Here is a 26,703-nt window from a genome sequence, read left to right on the forward strand (position 1 = left end):
CAAACCTAAAAATATAATAGACTACAAAAATATACATCTTTCAGATGAAAGTTTTTGCACAGTCTATTTTGCTCACCAAGCTTGCATTTATTTGATTTTAAAGTACAGCAAAAACTGTAAAATTTTTGGAATATTTTTACTCTTTAAAATAACAGTTTTCTATCTGAATATATTTTAAAATTTAATTTATTTCTGTGATTTCAAAGCTAAATTTTCAGCATCATCACTCCAGTCTTCAGTGTCACATGATCCTTCAGAAATTATTCTAATATGCTGATTTGCTGTTCAGGAAACATTTTTATTATTATTAACTGAGTACATTTTGTTCAGAATTCTTTGAATAGAAAAATCCAAAGATCAGAAATAAAAAAAGCTTTTTTTAACCTTATACACTAATAACAGTATACACAAAGTATTTATTTCTATAATTTCTTTCCAAATAAATAAATAAATATAAATATAAAAATAACTTTCTATTCATCAAAAAAAACCTGAAAAATTCTACTCGGCTGTTTTCAACGTAATAATAAATGTTTTTTGAACAGCATATCAAAATATTAGAATGATTTCTGAAATTTCTGCTTTAAAATCACAGGAATAAATTACATTTTAAAATATATTTAAATAGAAAACAGTTTTTTAAATAGTAAAAATATTAAAAATTTTATTGTTTTCGCTGTACTTTGAGTCAAATAAATGCAGGCTTGGTGAGCAGAAGAAACTTCTTTAAAAACATTAAAAACTTTTGACTGGTAGTGTATGTATAGACTTCATGATTAGAATTTGTTGAAACTTTGACAAAACATTTAGAGAGATATCAGGGAATTTTAAAATTGTGATCGCAAGAGCTAGAACATGTAAAATAATTTAATAATGTAACTTTTTTTTATTTAAATAATAATTAAACCTTAATAAGTTATGGAATTTTTTCCCGCTCCAAAGTTCTGCTCTTTGTGGGTGCTAATTCTATAAAATAATATTTATACAATTTTTTTTTTTTTTTTTTTTTTTTTTTTTTAAAGCATGAATTGCAAATGACTATAAACGTCCTGGAAATGCATTGGTCAAAAGTTGTGTCTCCTTGTCGACTGGCTGCTACAGATATTGTAATGGCAATTTTAATTTATGGTGCATATATATATATATATATATATATATATATATATATATATATATATATATATATATATATATATATATATATATATATATATATACATATATATACATATATATACATATATATACATATACATATATACATACACTACCGTTCAAAAGTTTGGGGTCAGTAAGACTTGTAATAGTCTTTAAAGTAGTCTCTTATGCTCATCAAGGCTGCATTTATTTGATTAAAAATATAGAAAAAAACCCAGTAATATTGCAAAATGTTTTTACAATATAAAATAATGTTTTTTATTTTAACATACTTTAAAATAGAATTTATTCCTGTGATGAAAAGCTGAATTTTTATCAGCTGTTACTCCAGTCTTAAGTGTCACATGATCCTTCAGAAATCATTCTAATATGCGGATTTATTATTAGAATGATCAATGTTGGATAATATCAACAGTTGTGCTGCCAAATATTTTTTGGAACCTGTGATTTTTTTTTTTTTTTTTTTTTTTTTTTCTTTTTTTTTTCCAGGATTCTTTCATGAATAACAAGTTTTAAAAAGTACAGTGTTTATTCAAAATATAAATATTTTATAACAATGTAAATTATTTATTATGAACTTTTAATAAACTTTTAATTATTAACTTAATACATCCTTGGTGAATAAAAGTATTAATTTCTTAAAAGAAAAAAAAAAAAAAAAGAAACAATAAAAATGTACTGACCCCAAATTTTTGAACGGTAGTGTATATATATATATATGCATATGCTTTTATATATACATGCTATTTTAGGTAGACATGCATAGTCTAAACAAAACTGCATGCTAACATAGCTTTACTCAAGCAGCTTTCTTGAATTGACCAGTCATCAGATGTATTATATAACAAGAGCAGCTATTATTTGCTTTAGGACATAATGAAGTTATATAAATCTAACACAGCCTTCTGTAAACCCAACCTGAGCCGAAAGCCACTTAATTTGAGTCTCATCCTGAAGGCTGTAATTACCAGCCTGCTGCTCTTTGTGGCCGAGTGCCGCCCAGTTTGCTGTACTTAACACCGCTGACAGCTCCAGAAGTGGCTCAGAACACGGGCGGAGTGAAAGGGAGGACGCGCCGGAGGTGGGCAGGACAGGATGGGCGCTTTGAAAAGGGAAAATGGCTTGCCGGTGACTCACAGACGCAAAGGAAATGATGTCACCTCCCGCCCTGCGCATGCAACCACTTGTAAGCGCGCACTCTTTCGCCGGTTGCCAAGCAATGGTGACAAAGGGCTGAGTCACGCAGGCGGACAGCGAGAACATTTACAGAGGCTGGATGATGTGAGGGGAGCGGCGGCAGGCCGAATTCTGTAGGGAACGTGAGGTGAACTGCTGACGACAAACCGTTGATGTTCATTTGGTTTTCTGCAACTAGGGGGCAGCGGATTTCTCTACCTTCTCTGTGGGTTTTCTACAGCTGCTCATCTTTGTTGTGCATTATTTGGATTTTTCACTAAAGCTGAGATGCATTGCTCTGATGTGTCACGTTCTTCCTTGTTATTGTTTTGTATCTTATTTTTTGTCATTTTTAGCATTCCGGTTGATTGCTAGGTTAAAAACCCATTCCAAAAAAGTCCACATTTTTTTTACTGACCTGCTTTTTCATATCTGCTAGATCAGGGTTGCCCAGCATTTTTTGTCAGCCAAACCCCTTAGACATAAAATATTTTCTTGAAGTATTCTCTAAAATTATTTTAGGTTAATATTTCAAAAATTTACCAATACTGTTGCATGTTCATGCTTCTCTGATTTTGGTTAATAGTCACATGACGTACAAATAAACAGATAAATCATTCAATTTTTTTTTAGTGGGTGTTTTTATTTTTATTATTATTATTATTTATATATGAGCATGGACATGTATAGGGCTTTTTAATGTATTATTATGATTATATAACGTTATTTGTTGTTATTGTTGCTAGTACATCAGCTTAATTTAAACAAAATAGCTTAAATAAATGATATTTAAAATAAATTAAAAATTAAAATGTAAAGATTTTATACATTAATCTATTAAATAAAATAAATAAATAATTAGCTGAAATAAATGTCTAATTCAACTAGCTGGATTTCTTATTTCAGTTAATGTTTATTTCAAGTTATGAAAAAAATTTGTGTGGTTTTAGTTCATTTAAATGGAGTTATTTTACTACTAAAATTGAAATATATATATGAAGTAATAATAATAATAATAACAAATAATAATAAAATGGCTGAAATAAAATTGTCATTTAATGTTTAGCAACTTATTTAATTTGAGTTATTTTAGTATATATGTATGTATGTGTGTGTGTATATATGTATATAAATATATAAATAAATAAAAAAGGGATATTTAATATTTCTAGGCCTAATAAATATTTTATTTTACGCTGCAATTTGCATTACTAATATTACAATACTTACATATTGATACTTTTTCAGAAAGTTTTAGTATTGAATAAATAATACTTGTTTGTAATCATCATTTCTTTCACTTCTTTATATGTCATTTTCATTTTAATTCAATTGCTATAGTTTCCATTGAGATTTTTTTAAAAATACCTTGTATCTAGTCCACATTTGGCAACCATTTGTTTGTTTTCTCACGGGTTGGATCTTGTTGCATTTGTGTGAACAGCAAAAACATTTTGTCTCATTTGTGGCACTTAATTTATCCATTTATAACTGACATTTGATTTTTAGTCTAATATACTACCATTTAAAAGACTGGGGTCAGTAATTACGATTTATATTCAGCAAGGATGCTTTACGTTAATCAAAAGTGACATTTATAATGTTACACAAGATTCTGTTCCTTTGATCTTTTTGTTGATTTAAGAATCCTGAAAAATAAAATGTATCAGTTTCCACAAAAATATGAAGTAGCACAACTGCTACTTAACATTGATAATCAGAAATGTTTCTTGAGCAGCAAATCAGCATTTTAGAAGAAAAGGATCATGTGACACTGAAGACTGGAGTAATGATGCTGAAAATTCAGCTTTGGTCGCAGAAATAAATTCAGTTTCAGTGTATATTCAAATAGAAAAGAGTTATTTTGAATTGTAATAATATTTCATAGTTTTACTATATTTTTGAACAAATAATGCATAAAAAAGGTCTTACTAACCCCAGTCTGTTGAATGGTAGCATATCCGATCGGTGTCTAAATGTTAATTTCTCTTACTCATATTCAGGATTTGTTCAGCATTTTTTATTGATGCTCATTTTTAATGAATCATGCTATTATGATCTAACATGCTCTGACATGACTCATCTGCGCAGGTGGTGGGCAGCATGGACGCTCATCCAAGCAGGTACTGCGCTACAGTACGAGTACAGCGACCCAGACAGGAGATTATTGAAGACCTGTCGTACATGGTGCGAGAATTACTCATCCAGTTCTACAAGTCAACCCGCTTCAAACCCACCAGAATCATCTTCTACAGGGACGGCGTACCAGAAGGACAGTTACCACAAGTATGTCTTTTTATGAGTCATTCAAAAGTCTCTTCTGCTCACCAAGGCTGCATTTATTTGTTCAAAAAATATTGTAAAATTGTGAAATAATATTATAATTTAAAATAACTGTTTGCTATTGTAATATATTGTTAAATGTAATTTATTGCTGTGATCAAAGCTGAATTTTTTTTAGCATTATCAGTGTCACATGATCTTTCAGCATTCTAACATGCTGATTTGCTGCTGAACAAACATTTCTGATTATCAACATCAATGTTGAAAATAGTCGTGCTGTCCAATATTTTTGTGAAAACCTTGATACATTTCCTTTAAGGATTCTTTAATAATTAGAAATTTCGTTCTTGTGTAGATCCTGCACTATGAGCTGTTGGCCATCAGAGACGCCTGCATCAAGCTGGAGAAGGACTACCAGCCTGGCATCACCTACATAGTAGTGCAAAAGCGTCACCACACCCGCCTTTTCTGTGCTGATAAATCTGAAAGAGTGAGTTTCCAGAAAAAGCACTTTAAAGTTGACATTTCTAGAAGCGTATTTTAGTTATTTTAATCTAGCCTATCATTGATATATTATTATAGTTTTTGTTAATATATTAAATTAGATTTTATTTTAGTTTTAGTAATTTTGTTTTTGTCATTTTTATTCGTTTTTTAAAATGTTAAGATTTAGCTTCTTAGAAATTTAGAAATGTTGCCTCCACAACTAACTAAAATAAAACGGGTTTAAATTTTGAAAATATTTTAATTTCTTTTTATTTTATTTTATTTATGAAAATAAATATTTCTAAACAAAATCGCTTAAATAAATGAGACATTTAAAAATAAAATAAAATATAATATAAATAATAACATAATATTATTTCTTAATAATATTATAAATATTATAAATAGTATAATATTTATAAATAGTTTATAATATAAATATAACAAATAAAATAAATAACTTGGAAAGATTAATTAAAGATTTTATATACTAATATATTCAATAAAAAAATAAAAATGTCAACAATAAAATATAAATTTAATTTAATTTAATAGCTGAAATAAATGTCCAGTTCAACTAGCTGGATTTTTTTATGTTTTATTTTATTTCAGTCAATGTTGATTTCAAGTTATGAAAACATTTTGCGTGGTTTTAGTTTATTTAATTTGAATTTAAATAAAGTTGAGAAATGTTGCCTTGGCAACTAGCTGAATTAAAATAAGTTGAATTTTTTTATATTTCATTTAATTTAAGAATTGCTAAAAGTTTTTAAAGTTTTGTAAGTTCAACTAATTAGAATTATGAAAGTTTGTTTCCAATACACAATATAAAAAAATGTCAGAATTGTGAGATTAAAAAGTTGCAATTACATTCCAGATATGATTACAAAATTGCAAAATAGAAAGTCATATTCTGAGCTGCAATTCTGGGAAAAAAAAACAAAAAACAACCCTCAAAATTGTGAGATTAAGAAGTGTTTTTTTTCTTTTGCAGTTCAAAAGTATGTTTTTTAGGACAGTGTTTTTTTTTTTTTTTTTTTTTTCTTAAGCAACCTTTTTTTGTAATATTTTAAAGTAAGAGTCTTAACTCTAATCGCCATGTTTTGCTCAGATCGGGAAGAGTGGTAACATTCCAGCAGGAACTACGGTCGACACCAGCATCACGCATCCATTCGAGTTTGATTTCTACCTGTGCAGTCATGCAGGTATTCAGGTGAGCACACTGACTCGGTGCAAACATTTATTCGTGGCTGTGCGCTTGTGATTGTGTTTTGACGTTCTGTGCTCCTCTTCTCAGGGCACCAGCCGACCCTCACACTACTACGTCCTGTGGGACGACAATCGCTTTACGGCTGACGAGCTGCAGATTCTCACCTACCAGCTGTGCCACACATACGTGCGCTGCACCCGCTCCGTCTCCATCCCCGCGCCTGCGTACTACGCCAGACTCGTGGCTTTCCGGGCCCGATACCATCTGGTGGATAAGGAGCATGACAGGTGAGGCCAAGATCATGGGCATCTGTAGTTTTGATGTTATTAAACTTAATTAGCTATTTAACTTAATACAGTAGCTCTGTTCCAAAATCTAGTGAGCCGCTCTGCTCTCTGCTGCAAACATAGAAAGCTACTTTCCAAAGACTGTTCCTTATTAAGTTGGCTTACTGATCTGCAATATAAGCAGCTTCTTTTCTTCTTCTTCTTATTCTGAGGCAAAACTTAGTCAGTATCTCCTCCTAGAGCTTTAAAGCTACAACCACCAAATTTGGGTCAGACCTTTATACTGGTCTGAAGTTAGCTGCTGTATGTTTTCTAACTGATCCGGCTTATGGTTTTTGAAAACCAGACTATCAAAACCACCTAAAATCCCATAGACTTTCATTGAGAGGGTGAAAACTTTTATACAAAGAGACCTATGGTGCGTCTAAGCTGTTTATTGCTATAGCAAAGTTTAACAAATCCCTCCTTAAAAATGAGTGAAAACCAGCTTAAGCTGGTTGGCTGCTTTGACTGGTCTCCTAGGCTGGTTTTAAAGTGGTTTTGACCACTTTTTAGCTGGTCTGGCTGGTCTTAGCTGACCAAGCTGAGAGACCTGCTAAAAGACCAGCCAAGGTTAAACCAGCTATTTTCAGCTTAAACCAGCTAAGACTAGACAACCAGTCTAGGCTGGTTTTAGCTGGTTTTTAGTTGTTTTTTACTGAATCAACAGGTTTTAGTTGGTTTAATCATGCTAGAAACATGTTGATCACAACTTGCTAATGGTGTTAACAACATGCTAGCAACATGCTAATACCATGCTAATTATGCTAGCAACATGCTAGTAACTTGTTAATCATGCTAACAACTGCTAGTAATTGTTAATTATGCTAGTAACATGCTACTAACTTGTTAACCATGTTAGAAATATGCTAGCAATGTGACTCATGTTAGCAACGTTCTAGTAACATGTTAATCATGTTAGCAACATGCTAGTAACATGCTAATCATACTAACAACATGTTAGCAACAAGTTAGTAACTAGCTAATAATGTTAGAAATATGCTATTAACATGTTAATCATGGTAGCAACATGCTAGTAACATGCTGATCATGTTAGAAACATGCTAGCAACAGGCTAGTAACTTGCTAATCGTGTTCGAAACATGCTAGCAACATGCTAACCATGTTAGCAACAGGCTAGTAACTTGCTAATCATGCTAGCAGCATGCTAGTAACTTGCTAATCATGTTAGAAACATGATTGGAACATGTTAATCATGTTAACAACAAGCTAGTAACAAGCTAATAATGTTAGAAAAATGCTAACAACATGCTAATCAGGCTATAAACATGCTAGCAACATGCTAATCAGGCTATAAACATGCTAGTAACTTGCTAATCATGTTAACAACATGCTAGTACCTTGCTAACAATGCTAACAACATGCTAGTAACATGCTAAATTGTAATCAGCCTATAAAAATGCAAGCAACAAGCTAATCATGCTAAAACATGTTAACATGCATGTTAAATCATGTAAGCAATGTGCAAACTCATGATAGCAACATCAACTTTCATACTTTTACAACTGCTTCAAACTTTCAGGGTAGGCTTTCTCAAGCCAACTCAAAGTTTGTTCTCAAACTTTAATCATCTAGTTATTATTATTATTATTGTTATCAATTTTTGTTGTTTTAACTCCTCTATATAGGGCTGTATTACAATAGACTCTATGCACGAACGCTGCTGACGTATTTCCGGTAGAATCTCGGCCAGCCCATTTACTTCCGCATAGCGCATTCTATAGCGAAATATACTAGCGGCAAAACTCTTTCATAAGATTAATTTGACAGCGATTTATAATTTAAGTATTACAATATAGTATTATATAGTTATACATTATAGTAATTACCAGAATGGCCCATTAGTGAAAGCTTGGGCAAAGGATTAAAGACAGGAAAACATTTGTTGAAGATTGATGATTTTAGATTTATTTTCGTAATAAATAATATAAACGTATATTTTATACAATGTTGTCTGCACTGCAGGAATGTAAACTTTTAAATGTAATAAATAGTTTCAATACAATACTGTAAACATGTAACTATATATAACTTTGAACAGATGCAATGCAGTAATGTAAACATAAATATAACTGAATATTTATAATGTAGAAATGCAAATATAAATAACTTTGATGCAGTGTTAAACTTTTCATGTACGGTGATGTTGTGTAAATACAATATTAAATGATTATTTGTGTTCGTTTATTATTATTATTATTATTATTATTATTTTGGTGTGTGTGTTTTCTACACCTGTAGGCATTGAAATGAAAATAAATTGAAAACAAACCAGTAGGTGGCAGCAAAAGGCTGTTTAAATACGTGAGTTCAACAGATTCGTTCAAACAGCTGATTCATTCAGAAACGAGGCAACAACTGCCTTTATGAATGGATTACTGAATCACTGACTCATTTGATTCGTTAAAAAGCGTGGATTTATTCAGTAACGAAACGCTGTGTTGCACGGAGAAACAAAACAGTTCTGATGTGGCTGCACAAGCAACATCTGGCACAACACAAGTCGATGGGTGCATCTCTATTTAAAACCTTAACTTTGCTTAGCTAAAGTCTTGATTGTCTTGACTGAAGTCCTCCTACTCCCAAACTATGCGGCTTCTCTGACTTCCTCATCGACCTGAAACATGTCGCCCTCACGCAGATCGCTCCTGTCACCTGAGCCTTACTAAAAACTGAGATATTATTTATAGTTAGTAACGTTCATAAAGTACAATCCATATTGTATATTAATAAAAAAAAATCACATAAGATGCAATGTACATAAAATGTAACTAGATAGATATATAAATAAATAAATACATACATACATGCAAAGACATAAACTGTGAGAAACGAAGATGGCTAGAATCGATATTCATATAACATTATAGCATGACAATACTCGCCCTCAAAATTGTCGATGTAACTCTAAATATATCATCTGAAGCCCTTCCCTTTCTCACTGCTGAGCTGATTGCCTCACGATACGATTAACGTCATTTACATTTATGCAGGGAAGCTCTTCTAAACAGCGAGTGAAGTATGTCATCCTCTCCTGCTCCAGTTTCACACAGTTATAACCAATAGCGAAAACGGCTTCCGGTGCTGCACCGGATGTAACTGAGCGGACTGAGACCAAACGCGGAAGTGATCGTGCATAGAGTCAATTGTACAACTGTATTACAGTACTTGTATATACAGACTTTTTTTAACCTGAAACTTACAGTGGAAGAAACTAATTCAGTATTCAATAAGTCAATATTGAAGAAATAATAATTGTTAATAATTGTACAGAATTTTTATACAATATATAACATTGTCTATATAAATGTTGTTTATATAGTACATTGAGATTTTAAAAAACAAGATTAAGAAATAAAATTAGATTAAAAAAACGATGTTAAATGTGTCAGACAAATAAGCAGAAAAGAGAAGAATGCATGAGAAAACAATGCAGTCTGTAGGACGCCTAAAAATGCTGTTTAAGTAGGCAGCTCACTAGGTTTTAGAACAGAGCTTTTGTCTAATTCCCAGAAACAATGTCAGAATAATGCATTTATTTGACGGAAAATACAGAGAAATTGTGAAATATTATTACTATTCAAAATAACTGTTTTCTATTTGAATATATTTAAATATGTAATTTATTCCTGTGATCAAAGCTAAATTTTCAGCATCATTACTCCAGTCTTCAGTGTCACATGATCCTTCAGAAATCATTCTAATATGCTGATTTGCTACTCAAGAAACATTTCTGATTATCAGTGTTGAAAACAGTTGTGCTGCTTTAAATTTAATGCATCATTGCAAGTCATCTTATTCTCATCTCTGTGTTTACAGCGGGGAGGGCAGTCACGTCTCCGGACAGAGTAACGGTCGGGATCCTCAGGCTCTGGCCAAAGCGGTGCAGATTCACCACGACACCCTGAGGACCATGTACTTTGCCTAAACAAACCTTTGCCACACGTCGCCGGGCCGGAGCACCGCCGGCGGACCGCCACACACCCCTCGAGCCAGTTCACCGGGTGCTACCAGTCCTACAAAAAGCCCACAGAACCCAACATGGACTCTCACACTTAGAATTTCGTTGAATCTGGCTGAACTATGCTCTTCTTTTTGGTTTATTTAATTGTGTATTATTGTATACTACCTTCGCACTCCCACATGTACGTATGTATGCAATACGGAGGGAAGGAACGCAGACGAAGCTGTCGTTTTGTATGCCACCACAAAGCTGCCTCTTAACCTGACGCCCGGAGTGGAGGGATCGTTGTTACTTCCTTTGGCATTATTTTTATTGTTGTGAACTTTTCGTTTTTAAATTTTTATTTTTGTGAATGACATGGTACATTAGCACTTAGTTTTTAGTTGAAAGACACCGCCAACCCTGCGTTTACATGTTGCAAAAGAAGCGCAGGCAGTGATCGACTGTAGCATACGCCGCAGATGCAGGTGTCTCGGAGCGATTGTAGACTCGCCGTTAGTTAAAGAGTGGCCGAATTAGCGTAACGATAGATGGACCACCGAGTGCATTAATGCATCTGCACTCTCGCATCAGCATAACACCGAAACCAGCATTATGCACCAGCCAAACGCCATGCCAACCGGTGAAAAAGGGCCCTCGTCTGTAAAACGTGCATTTTTCTGCACTTGATTCCTCCGTGCTCTTCTGGAAAAGGATGATTTTGCTCTTTTTTTTTTTTTTTTTTTTTTTTTTTAACTCCTGGTGCACATAAATCTTCCTGAACTTACAGGAATAGTTCACCCAACAATGACGGTTTTTATTAATCATTTGCACACCCTTGTGTCATTGCAAACCCTGGATTTTTTTTTTTTTCTTCCTTAAAACAGAGCTTTCAATTGAGTTTTCAATGCAACACTAAGGGTCATTTATACTGTAAAGCATCTTGTAAGTGTCATAAAACTAGTCTGCATGACTTGCATATTATAATCCAAGTTTCCTGAAGTCATATTTTAGATTTTTGTAAGAAAAAGTCCCAAGTTATTATTCACTATTTTTCAACTTTATTTACAGCCACATTTAAAATGCATTTAATGACTTTTCTTTTGGTAATTTTTATTATGTGAATGCAGAAGACTTGGAATACAGTAATTTAATATTACATTTATAATTACTATATATTATATATAATATAAATTACAGAACAAAATTATAAAAACTATATGATATATATATATATATATATATATATATATATATATAAATATATATATATATATATATAATTTATATTATATATCATATAAATAAATATATATATATATATAAAATAACATTTTGAACATTAAAATTAAAATCTAAAAATATTTCTAATTTATATTACATATAAAATAATTATAAATGTACAAAAGCATTATATATATATATATATATATATATATATATATATATATACATATATATATATATATATACACACACATACACATACACACACACCTTTTTTTCCTTCTGCATTTTTGGGTGAACTTTTCCTTTTAAACCTTTTCTTCCACTGGCCTCTGTAAATGAAGCACTACAAGGCCACCGAGAGCAGTTCTAAAGAAAGCCGCATGATGATAGAAGAGAATGAGATGCGTTGTCACTTACCAGGAGCTCGAACAATACAGGAATAGCTGTTTGTACATAGTGAGCCTGTCCTCTCTCCCACACAGGCTCACGAAGGCCATTGGGTCGCATCACTACACGCTCCCACCCGTCATATCCGTTCTGCATTGTTTTCGAACGTGCCGTTGGTAACACTGCCACATTCCCTTCCCAACAAGCACATTTAACACTTGCCAGTATCATTGCACCTTTTACCCTCGCCTGACGCCCGTCAGTGCAGTGAGCATGCCGGAAAACGCCTTTTCCGCAGGTTAGGGAAGCATTATGCCATGTAATCATGTCATACGGTGGATGTATGAAATGCATGTTTTAACTGAGTTCGTGTTGTAAGTGGAGCCTCTTAGTAATCATATTACAACTGAGCCCGTACTAACATTCGATGCCATACTTTCTCACTTGTTTGCCTTAGAATGAAAAATCTGTCATGATGAATTCTGGATGTGTGTGTTTTTTTTTTTTTTTTTTTTTTTATAACACTTAATAGGGTGAACAAATAATGACAGAGTTTTCATTTTTGGGTGAACTTTCCCTTTAAGGAAATCTTTTAACTGCTATCAAAAGTGGCTAAGAGTCTCCACAAGGGGGCGTTGTTGAAAGACTCGCCTCGAAGCGCCTAAAACGGTTTGTTGAAATTCAAAGGGATTTTAACCATGTTTTATTTTAACTCATGTTTATGAAATGTATACAAAGACATGCCTTTATATATTAGGTTTTACCAACCCAACGAGGTGATTTTTATTAATGCCCGCTGTATAATATTGATCCGGTCTGTCCTAGACTAAATATTTTGATGCAGTACTTGACTCTCGGAAGCCACAGCACCTCGTGGGTGATGAAGAAGATGGAGGTGCGTGAGGGCGTGTAATTGGAGAGCGAACATCACCCGACCTCAATGTTTAAGCAATATTAAGCCACTGATAAAGAACAGTCCGTATCATAGCACTTCCCAGTAGATTCAATGAATGAACACATAAGCAAGTCATTTTGGCTCTGTATGTAATAGTGAGAGGACTTTGTTCGGGACGATTATTTTTTAAAGAAAATAAAATTTGTTTTTTATTAAACGCCGTGTTGAGTCCTGTTTCAGATGCGAGGGGGTCATTTCATTATTTACTGCTTTTGGCAATCTTTTGTCCATCACTGGATCAATCCTGGGCTCATCATTTGTTATTCGTACATCTTATTCTACTTAAGAAGCATGCATTTACAACCATTTTACTTTAAATTTTGATAATTTCATAATGCATTAATTTTTATCTTTAATGCATGTTTCATAATACCACAAAAGCGACTGGAGTCAATTTTGATTTCATGTTGACTTTAATAATTGCTGTTTTTATGCATCTGTTTTAAAGTCATTCTTATCATCTATTCTGATTTATTAAATGGATCAACAACATAATTCATGTTATTAGTGCTATTCACTCTTGTCCAAGTTATTGCGCTGAATTGAAAGCTACCGTTTATGTAATAATGATCTTACAAAGGGTTTAATGAAGATGAGGCACAATAAGAATAAAATCACTCATCTATTATTATTATAATTTATGTTATCAGTTTTTTCATTCAAGAAAATGAAAAGTAAACATTTACAAACTGATGGAAAAGAAATGATAGAGGGATTCTTTAACATTTGTATAACCAAGAAAAAATATTTAAAAAACTGAACAGTTTGAATGTTTAGAGAACATTTAGAAATAACATTTTTATGACTTGGGAATATTAGTAAAATGTTCTCAAAACATTTTTTGTTAGCCGATAGATAGATAGACAGACAGATGAACAAAAGTTCTTCCAGTAACATTAACAGAATGTAATTGAAGTTATCTGGTCTTTATTAATGTTCTTAAAACGTTATCACAAAAATGTTATTCATACATTTTTTTCCTTAAACATTTTAGTTGAACGGTTGTCTGACATTTTTTTTTAAATGTTTCAGAATGTTCCATAATGTTTGCAAAATTATAAAATGGAATGTTCCCTTAACATTTGTATAAGCAAGTAACATTTAACTGGACGTTTAGAACATTCAGAGAAATCAGAAATAATTTTTTTATAACTCAATGGGAATGTTAGCATTAACGTTTTTAAAACATAATTTTGTTAGCAGATAAATAGATAATATCCAGATGTTTTTTTTTTCTTTTTTAATTTGATGTTGATTTTCATTACTGTACGGTTTGCTATTTATTTTAACATGTATTTATTTTATTTTTTGGAAAATATATTATGTTCTTTGCATTACGATAATAAGAATTCAGTAAGGAGATAGATAGATAGATAGATAGATAGATAGTAGTAATAGAATGTAATTAAAGTTATCTGGTCTTTAATAATGTTAAGTTTTTTTTACATGTTTCAGAATGTTCAGAGATATTTCAAAAGTAACATTCTCATAATGTTTGCAAAATTCTAAAATGGAATGTTCCCTTAACATTTGTATAATCAGAAACATTTTAAAAACTGGACTTTTAGAACGACAACATTCAGAAATAACTTTTTTTTTTCATAACTTAACAAAAATGAGATGACCAAAATTCACTCTGTAAAAAAAACTTTTGAAACTCACTTCATCCAGTGTTTAGATTTTTGTACTAGAAATGTTGGCAAATTAGTGCATAATAGTTCATTTGCATATTTAAACCTAACATTTTTAGAAAACTTGAAATATAAAAAAATGTTTGCAATTTTCAATGTCATCAATGAACTGTGTAAGGCGAAAAATGTTAGTTTTTTTACCCTGTTCACCTGCAGTGTCTCGCTTTAGCATTAACGTTCTTAGAACATAATTTTGTTAGATAGATAGATAGATAGATAGATAGACAGACAGATAAATAGACAGATAGATAAATAGATAGATAGATAGATAGATAGATAGTAGTAATAGAATGTAATTAAAGTTATCTGGTCTTTAATAATGTTAAGGTTTTTTTTTTTTTACATGTTTCAGAATGTTCAGAGATATTTCAAAAGTAACATTCTCATAATGTTTGCAAAATTCTAAAATGGAATGTTCCCTTAACATTTGTATAATCAGAAACATTTTAAAAACTGGACTTTTAGAACGACAACATTCAGAAATAGTTTTCATAACTTAATGGGAACGTTAGCATTAACGTTCCTAGAACATAATTTTTTTAGATAGTGGATAGATAGATAGATAGATAGTATGTGTTTTTATAACTTAAGGGGAGACACTGCCAGCAAAAACACTGTTTTTTCATGCACCTGTCAAGTTTGAGGTTTTGGACTTTTTGGTGTTAAGTATTTCTTTTATAGCACTTTATTTGTGTCAATAGATTTAAATTACAATACTTATTTTTAAAGCCGTTTTCTCAAAATGAGGTTTTTTTTTTCTTCTACTGAGCCATAAATGTCCACTTCAGTAGCACTTACACACACCAGACTTTACACATTTTTATTCCTGTCTATATCCTGAAGGTTTTTCACAGAGGGAGTTGTTTATATATAATTTGCTTGATTATATACAACATTTTATTCCCCCCAAAATTGTGAATATATATTTTTTTCTGTCTGTACAATGTATTTTCTGAATTATGGGGTGACAAAAATGAGATGACCAAAATTCTCTCTGTAAAAAAAAAAACTGAAAAAAAAAAAAATAAAAAAAAAAAAATAATAATAATAATAATAAAAAAAAATAAAAGAATTTTGAAACTCACTTCATCCAGTGTTTAGATTTTTGTACTAGAAATGTCGGCAAATCAGTGCATAATAGTTCATTTGCATATTTAAACCTAACATTTTTGGAAAACTTGAAATATAAAAAAATGTTTGCAATTTTCAATGTAATCAATCAACTGAGTAAGGCGAAAAATGTTAGGTTTTTTTTACCCTGTTCACCTGCAGTGTCTACCAACGTTCTTTAAACATTATTTTGTTAGATAGACAGATAGATAGATAGATAGACAGATAGATAGATAGATAGATAGATAGATAGACAGATAGATAGATAGATAGATATGAATGCGACATTTTACATTTCACGAAGGATTTTACGAAGATGAATGGGGCCTAATAAGTTGATGATGATGATGGTGATGATGGACACTCAGAGGCTGCCTCAAAACCAGTCCCTTCCCTCGCGTGCTCGCGCTTCCCCTGGCAGCCAATCAGCGCGCGGCTCTCGCGGCAGGTCCGTGCGTCGCGTTCGCGGAGGATCAGACGCTCCATATTTAGCTGTAGCGAGTCTCGCAGAGGCTCTGAGTGTCAGAGAAACCCTGCAAGAGAGTTCAGCTCCCAACTTATTTCATGTCACCGCCGGTGTAAATCGAAGGGAATACGCGCTATCGACAAGCCTCCAGCTTCTAAGACGGAATTCATGGATGATCGGGGACTTTCGCGGACGGCGTTTCACGGGATTTTTCCCCTCACAGATGGGAATGTAGCTTAGCTGGTTAGCCTGGCCACTAGCAGTAGCAGGCTAGCCGTGTCGAAGAGCGGAGGCGACATAAGTTGACTTTTACTCGCTGTAACGTCATAACACCTCAACAAACCGCCTCAGTCTTTCCAAAGACGCGTTTCTGAAGGCGTCGCCGTCACAGAAACAGCGATTCGGGACTGTATTCGGCCAGGTTCAAGGGAACTTCTCGTCTTAGCTGACTGGCTAGCTGGCCGTCACGTCAATCTGTCAACCGAACCCAAAATCCCGACCGGATAGTTCGAGCCACATACGGAAGAAACGAACCTCCCCCTCTTCGGCCTATTCTGGTATACAAGCTTCTGGGACGGTGGATTAGGAGCCTGTTAGCCGGGAGGTGACACTCGCATTGGGTTAACGGAACCGGTTCGGGCGGCCGTCGGGACCCAGCGGAGTTTCTGAAGTTCGTGTACTGCGAGCCGGGGACGGAACCGGACAGAGACCTCATGAATGGAAATCGGAACTACAGGTGTGTATAATGTTTGGTCTTTTGCGCACATCTGGCTGTTTGCAACGTCACGACGAGGGCTTGAGTGGATACCTGTATGTATTTTGACATGTATTGGATATTTTAATACATATAATATTCAAACGTGTGTGTATGCTGAGGATAGTTATGGTTGAGCAGGTGTTCGTGCTGTTTTGACATTATGGTTAAGCAAACTTCATTGCACAATTAAACCAGCATCTGTAGCTGGCATCTATAAGCAGTGACAACCACAAACTCTCACAACCTGTCTTCTTTGGAAACATGTTTATTTAAAACCTCTTATGCTTATTTTTGCTTGAGGTATTTTGGAGTCCCCACAATCATGGAAAATATCTGGAAATTTAAAAATTGTGTTTTACAGGCCTGTGAATGTCAAAATAATCCATTCTTGGACGTTTTGTAGTCAGTATTGGTCTTGTGTAGAAATAATTATGTCTCTTTTTTTTGTCAAAACTATTCACAAATCGGTGTGAATGATTTGTTAGTAATTCATTGTTAAGTTGACTCTACATTATGGAAATTCATTGTTTAAAATATGTGGAAACCCATTTACTAAGGGTAAAACGATAAGAAGTTTGACCAGTATTTTTACCTTTTAATTTAAAACACTTTATAAGTAATTTATTTAGTGTATTATTTGGACTTCACCTTTTAAGTAAGTATTCTTTCTCGAATTATAACTATTTGTAAGTCTAGTTAAAAAAAGGTCAGAACTATTAGATGTGCAGTTGAAGAAAGAGTTGTTATTAACAATATTTTGTTTTAATTGTGATTTAAATGTTCATTTAATGATGGTTTAGCCATTGTTGTGTCAAAAAACCAAAAAAGTTTATTTTAAGGTAATAAAGGTTATCAGACACTACTCTAACATAATCCTGTTGGTCGTAAAAAGTCAGGATGGGTGTTTTTCTGCTCTGATTTAAGTGCCTTAAAAAGCTTTTCCACTTCAGTTCTCATTAGGACTGCTTTGACTGTACCGTAGTCAAGTGTTTCTGTGAAATACTGAGTTCATGTTTGTACTGTTTTTGATGCTTGTCTTGTTGTGGTGTGGTTTAGATCAGAGCAATTATCTCATTGTGCCTCATCGTGGGCATTTTAAAGGCTGACTATGAGTCATTTTGTGATGTGATGAAGCACTGGTCAGACATGATGGGGGTGGTTTGCCTCATGTAACCAGCAGTAAGTGGGTTAGAATTAGGTCAGACGAGTAACCTCTAATATCCTCACTGACCTCAAGGTCAGAAGTTCATCGCTGGCAAAGCCAGCAAGATTTTGATTTCCTGTTTTTTAAGAGCACTTCCCTAAAGCCATGTATTCCTTCAGCATGTGGCTGTTTTCTTGAATGACATTCATTTTGTGTTGACTAATCGGGTGATATTTCAATGGTCTGCACTGTGTGTCACCTATGGAATACCCCCATCTGAAGGGGCTTTAGAAGAAAGACTACCTTGTGCATTGGATTTTCCCTTAGAGCTTGTTCAGTGGTACTGGACTCATTGCTGAGAAATCAACCTTATTCAAGATTGTATATAACAATGTGTGTCTGTGGTACAGTGGTTAAATGACATGAGTTTGCTACATAATTGGCAGCTTATGAAAGGCATTTTATTTTTCCTAAATTTAATTTTTCCATTTTCTGGATTCATTTTAATGGTTAAATTAAATATTATTATATTCAGAATACATATCTAATTAATTGACATCATGAAACTTGTACAATTTAATGAAAATATTATTACAAATATAACTTACTTTATAAATATAAATACTTTTTACAAAAATTCCTTTTTTCCCCTCCAAATTACCCCCCAAAAAAAAAAAATTACCCCCCTCGAAATTCCTTTTTCCCCTCCAAATTATTATTATTTTTTTTGTTGTAAATTAATTTTTTCCAGTTAAATTTGTCTGGATTCTGTTTTAATGGTTAAATAAAAATTTATTTCTCAAAAAGCATGTCTAATTAATTGAAATCATGAAAATTAAACAATTTTACAATTTATTAAGGTGGTATTACACCTTAAAAATCTTAATTAAAAAAAAAAATCCTTTTTTCCATTTTGAAATTGTCTGGATTAAATTTTCTTCTGTTTAAAATGTTTAGGATTCTGTTTTAATGGTTAATTAAAATTTTATTAATGAAAATCTAACCTCTAATTATTTAAAATCTTGAAACGTATACAGTTTAACAACAATTTATTAAAGGTTTAACAAAAATTACATTTTAGGGCTCTTTGAAATCTATCTATCTCTACTTTGAGAAGTAGAGTTCTGCTCTACAATATATATTTTTTTTATTATTTTATTTTTTATATTACTTTTGTTATTTCTGACAGGTTGTCGTTAAGACGTTTTATCCATCCAAAGTTTGCCAAATTATGTGTCATTTTGTGTTCCACTGTAAATTCCATTTTAATGACTGGATTCTGCGGTTCACTGGATTCGGTGATTCCATCCCTATGAGTCCGTGCATCTGTGCTGTGGGAAGCAAGTAGCCAGTGACCGTGAAAAGACCTAACCTGTGCAGTTTTATTAGGTTTAATGCTAAAAATTGCATGGCTCGAGGTATTTAATAACACCAGATGTTTCCTGTCACCAGTCTAAGAAGGGGTGCTGCTGAGGGGAAGCCCCCATTTGTGTCTCATATCGAGATAATGCTACAGGTGGGTGGGTACAGGCCAAAATGATGTCGTTTTCCGGCGCAGGTTGTATAAACGGTTTTTAGAGCGTTTCGAGAGCATGATGTCACTTAATGATCAAAGTGGCAGCTTTCCCCAGTAGTTGTGCTGTTTTGACCCAGCATGTTGCAATGACTGTTGATTGTCGCTGTTTGTTTGAAGGCAGTGCCAAAGCAGAGAAAGAGTTATGTCCTTTGTTTTAACAAAAGCCCCTCGATCTCCTCCCATTGCCCATAAGCTGATGACATACTATGTGTGGTTTCTATGGTGAGTGCAGTTTGCCTTAAACCAGCATTGTGGATAGCCAATATAGTGAGGGTTTTTTGGGGGGCCCAGTGTGACGGTAAAATAGTCTGGGGGCCGCCAACGCTGTCTTTCAATATTTATTATGTCAATATTTATTTGCTTTTAAATTGCTTAAAAGAGTGATTGTAAACCATCATTTCAACCAAACTGTGAGTATATCGCAGTTCTTAAAAATAAAATTTCTATTCAAATATTCACTTTTTGCTATTTATCAGTGCATTATTAGTTTCGTAAAGCAAGCCGTTCACCTTCAGAGGTTATTGATTAATGATTTTGTTTACATTATGGGAAAAGCATAAATAGAACAATGATTAATTAGGAAAATGTATTTATTTAAACCACAATTTCAACTAAACTTTTACTGGAAATATTTAGTGCAGTTATGTAATATGCAGTAAAAAGTCTACTTAAAAATGAAGCATGTTTTAAACATTTTTTCCCTAAATGAACATTAGTTTTTAGTTCTTAAAAGTAACTACTCATTAAAAATTGTTTCTTGCATAATTTTGTACTTTTACTATTATTCAGTGCAGTATTAGTCTTAATGTAAAGCGGAAAATTTAGATGTAATTGCGTGAAATTAAGCATAAATAGAACCATGAAAAATGTCTCTCTTTCTGCTAAAAAGAGTGGCTTTGATGCATATTTTTAACCAAACTTTCATTGTATCCAGTTAGATTGAAAATATTTATTGCACTTATGTAAAATACAGTAAAAAAGTCTAGTTAAAAAGAATAAAAATAATAATTGTAAGCAGTTTTCCCTTAAATTTACACTGGTTCTTGAAAGTAACTTATTCAAATGGCTTTCTTGCATAAATAATTTCACTTTTGTTATTATTTAGTGCAGTATTAGTGCACAACTATAATTTAGTTGTTATTGTGTGAAAAAGCATAAAATACTGATTTGTATATTGATTATAGTGTTTTTTTTAACCAACATTTCAACCAAACTTTCAATGTAGTGAATTAGATTGGAAATATTTAATAAAAACTTTTGTAAAAGTCTATTTTAAAATGAAACGTATTTTAAACATTTCCCCTAAATGTTCTTAAAAGTAATATATTATTAAAAATTAATCAGTTTCCTGCATAATTTTTAACTTTTTACTATTATTCAGTGCAGTATTAGTCTTAATGTAAAGTAGGTAATTTAGTTGTAATTGCATGAAATTAAGCATAAATTGAACAATGAAATCCCAAAATTTATTTATTTTTCTGTTAAAAAGTGTGAATTTTGATACACAATTTTAACCAAACTTTCATTGTATCAATTTAGATTGAAAATATTTATTGAAGTTATATAAAATGCAGTAAAATTCTAGTTAAAAATAATAAAAATAGTAATTTTAAACCATTTTCCTTAAATTAACACTGGCTAGCAGTTATTCAAATGGGTTTATTACATAATTTCACTTTTGTTATTATACAGTGCAGTATTAGTGCAGAATTGATTGCTTATTTTGTTGTTATTGTGTAAAAAAAGCATAAAACACTGATTAATTATCAACATGTATAAACCTACTGTTTATAGCGTGATTTTGATCCACAATTTCAACCAAACTTTCATTGTTGTGAATTAGATTGGAAATATTTAATGAAATGTTTTGTAAAACGCAGTTAAAAATCTAGTTAAAACTAGACATTGTTCCCTAAATGAACATTAGTTATTAGTTCTTAAAAGTAACATATTATTAAAAATATTTTCTTGCATAATTTTTCACTTTTTACTATTATTCAGTGCCATATTAGTCTTGTAAAGCAGGTAATTTCATTGCTATTGTGTGAAGTTAAGCATAAATAGAAAATTAAAAACTCAGAATGCATTTATTGTTCTGTTTAAAAAGAGTCGTTTTGATGCATAATTTAACCAAACTGCATATTATTGTAAGCATAAAAATAATCTGTGCGTCTTTAATTCTTAAGAAACCCAATAGTCGAGTAAAAAGCAGATAAAAATAATTGAATATTCATCACATTGCATTTTATATTGGCCAGCCCTGTGCCCTGCACAGTCACTATGACCCATCATAACGCAAGAATGTGATCCATTTCATTTTCAGTGATGAGACACAGCAATGCATTGTGTTCAGCATCACGGGTGGATGTGCTGCTTGAAAGTGTGCAGGACATAAATTAAGTAGAAAAAGGTGGATGAAGAAACGGTTTTAGGGCCCTCTGGAGTGGGTTGTCGGACTGGGGAATGTTTTCATGGCAGTTACGTATGGAGGCTTGTACATGGGGCCCTCTATGGCCTTAAGCGCCTTTTTTCTTTGAAGGATAGTTGGGGGAAGGCGAAGGGGCTCTGAGGGGGGAGTTTATAGTGAGAAAGGGACAAAGCTTGACCTAGGCTAGACCTCTGAGTCTCCTAAACTGGTTCAAATGACTTTTCAGATACCTTTGCTTTTGTTTTCTCCTTTTCTGCTTAATAATTTGTGTTTCTCACTCAGCTCGTAGCAAATTAAGCTTGTTAACTACAACAGGGCGCCTTTCACATCGATGTGGTGGAATCTCAACCCAGAATGGATCTTATTCATCAGCCACACTCTTGGTGTGGTCAGGGTTCAGGCTGTTTTCCTCTGCCATGTACCTTAGCAAATATTGGCCAGCATCTGTCCCAGCAGAACCCCAAAACCCCTGTTTTGCCAACATCCACATAATGTGAGAACGGTGACCTTATTGTAGCTGTTGATTCTTATGGGTCAGTTATTTGAATTGAATCAAAAGCAATTTTGAAGTAGCTGGAGTGGTTACTGAATTAATTTGAATCAATGTAGTGAAGTGTAGGTTATTGCTTTCATTATATTTGATGTGAAAGTTATTTAAAATAGCTATTATTGCATTATATTGCAATTTATTTCCTTCCCAATTAATTTTAATGATCAAATTTAATGTTAATTGTCACTTTTTATCTCACAAAGGTTTTTTTTCATAATTGTGGCTCAGAATATAACTTTCCTCTTTGCAATTTTGTTTATATCTGAGATGTAGTTGCAACTTTTTAATCTCACAATTCTATTTTTTTTTTTACTTTTTATTTATTTAAAAACTTAAATAACTTTTTGCAATTCTGAGTTTATATCTGAAATGTAATTGCAACTTTTTAATCTCACAATTCTGGCTTTTGTTCTCCTAAAAAAAGCTTATATCTTGCAATTGAGATTATCTTCTCAATATTGTAAGAAAAAAGTCAAAATTGTGAGATGAAAAAGTCACGTTTACCTTATAAATTTGTTTTATTATCCTGTGGTGGAAACAAACTTCCATCATTGTAATCAGCTGAATTTATAAAATTTTAATAACTTTTTGCAATTCTGAATTTATATCTAAAATGTATTTGCAACTTTCTAATCTCACAATTCTGACATTTGTTCTCCTAAAAACATTTTATATCTTGTGATTCTGAGACTTTCTTCTCAAAATTGCAAGAAAAAAGTCAGAATTGTGAAATGAAAGTCACATTTACTTAATTTTTTTTATTATCCTGTGGCAGAAACAAAATTCCATCATTGTAATCGGTTGAGTTTATAAAACTTTAATAACTTTTTGTAATTCCGAATTTATATCAGAAATGCAACTTTTTAATCTCACAATTCTGACTTTTCTTCTTCTAAAAAAAAGTTTATATCTTGCCATTCTTGCAAAAGTTGTGAGATAAAGTCACATTTACTTTTTATTTATTTATTTTTTTTTATTATCCTGTGGCCGAAACAAACATCCATCATTGTAATCAGCTGAATTTCTAAAACTGTAATAACTTAATTTAAATTCAAACAATAATATTAGCATTTATTTATTTAATTATTGTTGTTTTCCTAGTTGTTTCCTAGTTGTCTAGTTGCTCTTGATTTAATACACATTTATCATTAAAAATGGAGTCAGATTAATTCAGAGTCAAGTTAATTAATTAAACTTTAACTGTTTAATCAATCGTTTAGCATGTAATAAAATGAAAGTAACAATTCCTTCACAAACAAAACATTGCATATTTTTTTTAAATCCAACTTATTACTCTAAAATTTGCAAAATGGTGTGACTTTCTGCAGTTTCTGTAATTTTTATGGAAGAATTCTGTTATTTTGCCTGCATTTTCTACCTTGCAAAAATCACAGGTCCCTAACAATGTGTAGTTAAAGATGCACATTTTATAAAATTGATTGAAATATATAACACATTTAGTTTGTTTTTTTTATGCCACTTATAAGAGACTGTAAAAGTCTTTTCAAATTGGAGGGATTCTATTACGTTTCTTACTGATTTATTGTAGCTGTTTATTGAAATCTGAAATGATCAAATTTTTTGGCAATGCAGTAAGCATTTTTTCCAATTTTTTTTTCCTCCAAAAGCACTAAACAAATCTTTAATTTAAAAAGAGGGTATTGGAATATGAACTAGAATCTGTTTGCTCAAAATCAATCACATAAATTAACATTTAAGCCATTTCAGAGCAGATATATTATTAATGAGAATAATATTTCATATTTTAGTTAAATTGCCCAGCCCTACAGCTGTGCAGTTCAGACAGACGGTACAAAAAAACTGGCAAATGTCTTTATATCAGAAATGCAACTTTTTAATCTCACAATTCTGACTTTTCTTCTTCTAAAAAAAAGTTTATATCTTGCCATTCTTGCAAAAGTTGTGAGATAAAGTTGTGAGATAAAGTCACATTTACTTTTTATTTATTTTTTTTTTTTATTATCCTGTGGCCGGGTATTGGAATATGAACTAGAATCTGTTTGCTCAAAATCAATCACATAAATTAACATTTAAGCCATTTCAGAGCAGATATATTATTAATGAGAATAATATTTCATATTTTTTAGTTAAATTGCCCAGCCCTACAGCTGTGCAGTTCAGACAGACGGTACAAAAAAACTGGCAAATGTCTCTGCGTTTGCTCTTATCTCCGTGTCCTAATCTCCGGATTACTGTATCTTTCAAAGGTTACATCTTTACCTTAGCAGGAGCTGTTTGATGGCCGCAACCTGAGTTACTTTGCCAACTGTACACACGCATCGACACACACGCTCCAACTTCCCATGCCGTTCTGTCACTCAGTGCGTCTGAACCCGGTGCCGTGACTGACGCCATTGTGTCGTACCGCTGAGCTCTCGGCCCGTTCCCACAACCCAGGCCTCTGTGGATTAGGCTCACAACAGCTGTATTGTGTGTGTGTGTGTGTGTGTGTGTGTGTGTGTGTGTGTGTGTGTGTGTGTGTGTGTGTGTGTGTGTGTGTGTGTGTGTGTTAGCTGTAGTTTGCTAGAGAGGTAGAGAGGCTCAGAATACAGTACTGCATTTATCGCTGGATGTCTGGAAACTGACCAGATTGGCTGGTCAGCAGTTAGTGTAGTTAGTTGTGAATTTCTCCTGGCAGCTTTTGCACAGCCTGTTTTTTTTTTTTTGTTTGTTTGTTTGTTTTTAAACCAAAGCAAAATAGTTCAAATTTCTTATGCTTAGGGTTAGTGTTGTTTTAGTAATATTTATAAATGATTATAGTGTTTATTAATATTTTGAATGTTATTTTTTTTTTATTGCTGTTTTATTTAGTATTTATTTAGTAATTTTAATTTACTTATGAACTTACAATGAACTTATTTTTCAGTTAGTTGGAAAAGCAACATTTCATTTTATATATATATATATATATATATATATATATATATATATATATATATATATATATATAATTTTTTTTCTTCTTTCAATTTTTATTTCAATTTCAAGTTTTAGTAATGTTGTTCTATACAGCTTCATTTTTTTAAAAAAATATTTCATTTATGTGCTTTATTTCATTTCCTCAAAACAATTTTTACTAGTTTTAGTTAACAACCATTTCATCACAATTAGTTTATTTATTATTATTATATTTTTTTATTTCAACTTTACTACTTCAACTTACATTGATTTTAGTTTGTTGTCAATGTAAAGTTTCAAATTTCAGTTTTAATTTTTGTTCAAGTTTTAGTAATGTTGTTCTATACAGCTTCATTTTTATTTTTTAAGTATTTCATTTATGTGCTTTATTTCATTTCCTCAAAACAATTTTTACTAGTTTTAATTAACAACTATTTCATCACAATTAGTTTATTATTATTATTATTATTATTTTTTTTTTTTCACCTTTAGTGCTTTAACTTAAATTCATTTTAGTTTGTTGCCAAGGCACAATTTAAATTTTTTTTTAGTATATTGTTTTTATTTCAGTTTCCATTTAAGTTTTAGTAATGTTGTTCTATACAGCTTTATTATTATTATTATTATTATTATTAATAATATTATTATTAATATTAATATTGTTTTTTATATATTTCATTTATCTGCTTTATTCATTTATTCTGCTTTTTCATTTTAACTTTAGTACTTCAACTGAAATTTTAGTTCTTTTTTTCTTAATTAAAACTAAAAATATATAGTTGTTATTTTAGTTTGCAAGTTTTGGTAATCTTATGTGGTTTTGACATTTCTATTTTGTATATTTCTATGTATAACTTATTGCAAGAAAAATATAACTTATTTTTCAG

General features: G+C 31.9%; 2 protein-coding genes across 4 annotated transcripts in view; both read left to right on the forward strand.

The window, feature by feature from the left end:
* The window catches only part of ago1 (argonaute RISC component 1), a 31,119-nt gene extending 19,764 nt beyond the window's left edge, over positions 1 to 11,355 (forward strand). For both annotated transcript variants that reach the window (XM_051130990.1, XM_051130991.1), the window contains exons 15-19: positions 4,426 to 4,620; positions 4,973 to 5,107; positions 6,215 to 6,316; positions 6,401 to 6,600; positions 10,480 to 11,355. In XM_051130990.1, coding sequence (XP_050986947.1) covers positions 4,426 to 4,620; positions 4,973 to 5,107; positions 6,215 to 6,316; positions 6,401 to 6,600; positions 10,480 to 10,588 — 741 coding nt within the window. In that variant the 3' untranslated portion in view covers positions 10,589 to 11,355. The remainder of the gene's footprint in view (positions 1 to 4,425; positions 4,621 to 4,972; positions 5,108 to 6,214; positions 6,317 to 6,400; positions 6,601 to 10,479) is intronic.
* Positions 11,356 to 16,462: 5,107 nt separating this feature from the next.
* Positions 16,463 to 26,703, forward strand: part of LOC127178252 (protein argonaute-3) — a 43,253-nt gene continuing 33,012 nt past the window's right edge. For both annotated transcript variants that reach the window (XM_051130988.1, XM_051130989.1), the window contains exon 1: positions 16,463 to 17,178. In XM_051130988.1, the coding sequence (XP_050986945.1) occupies positions 17,160 to 17,178 (19 nt within the window). In that variant the 5' untranslated portion in view covers positions 16,463 to 17,159. The remainder of the gene's footprint in view (positions 17,179 to 26,703) is intronic.

The sequence above is a fragment of the Labeo rohita genome, chromosome 16 (genome assembly GCF_022985175.1).
Source record: "Labeo rohita strain BAU-BD-2019 chromosome 16, IGBB_LRoh.1.0, whole genome shotgun sequence".
NCBI classification, from domain to species: Eukaryota; Metazoa; Chordata; class Actinopteri; order Cypriniformes; family Cyprinidae; genus Labeo; species Labeo rohita.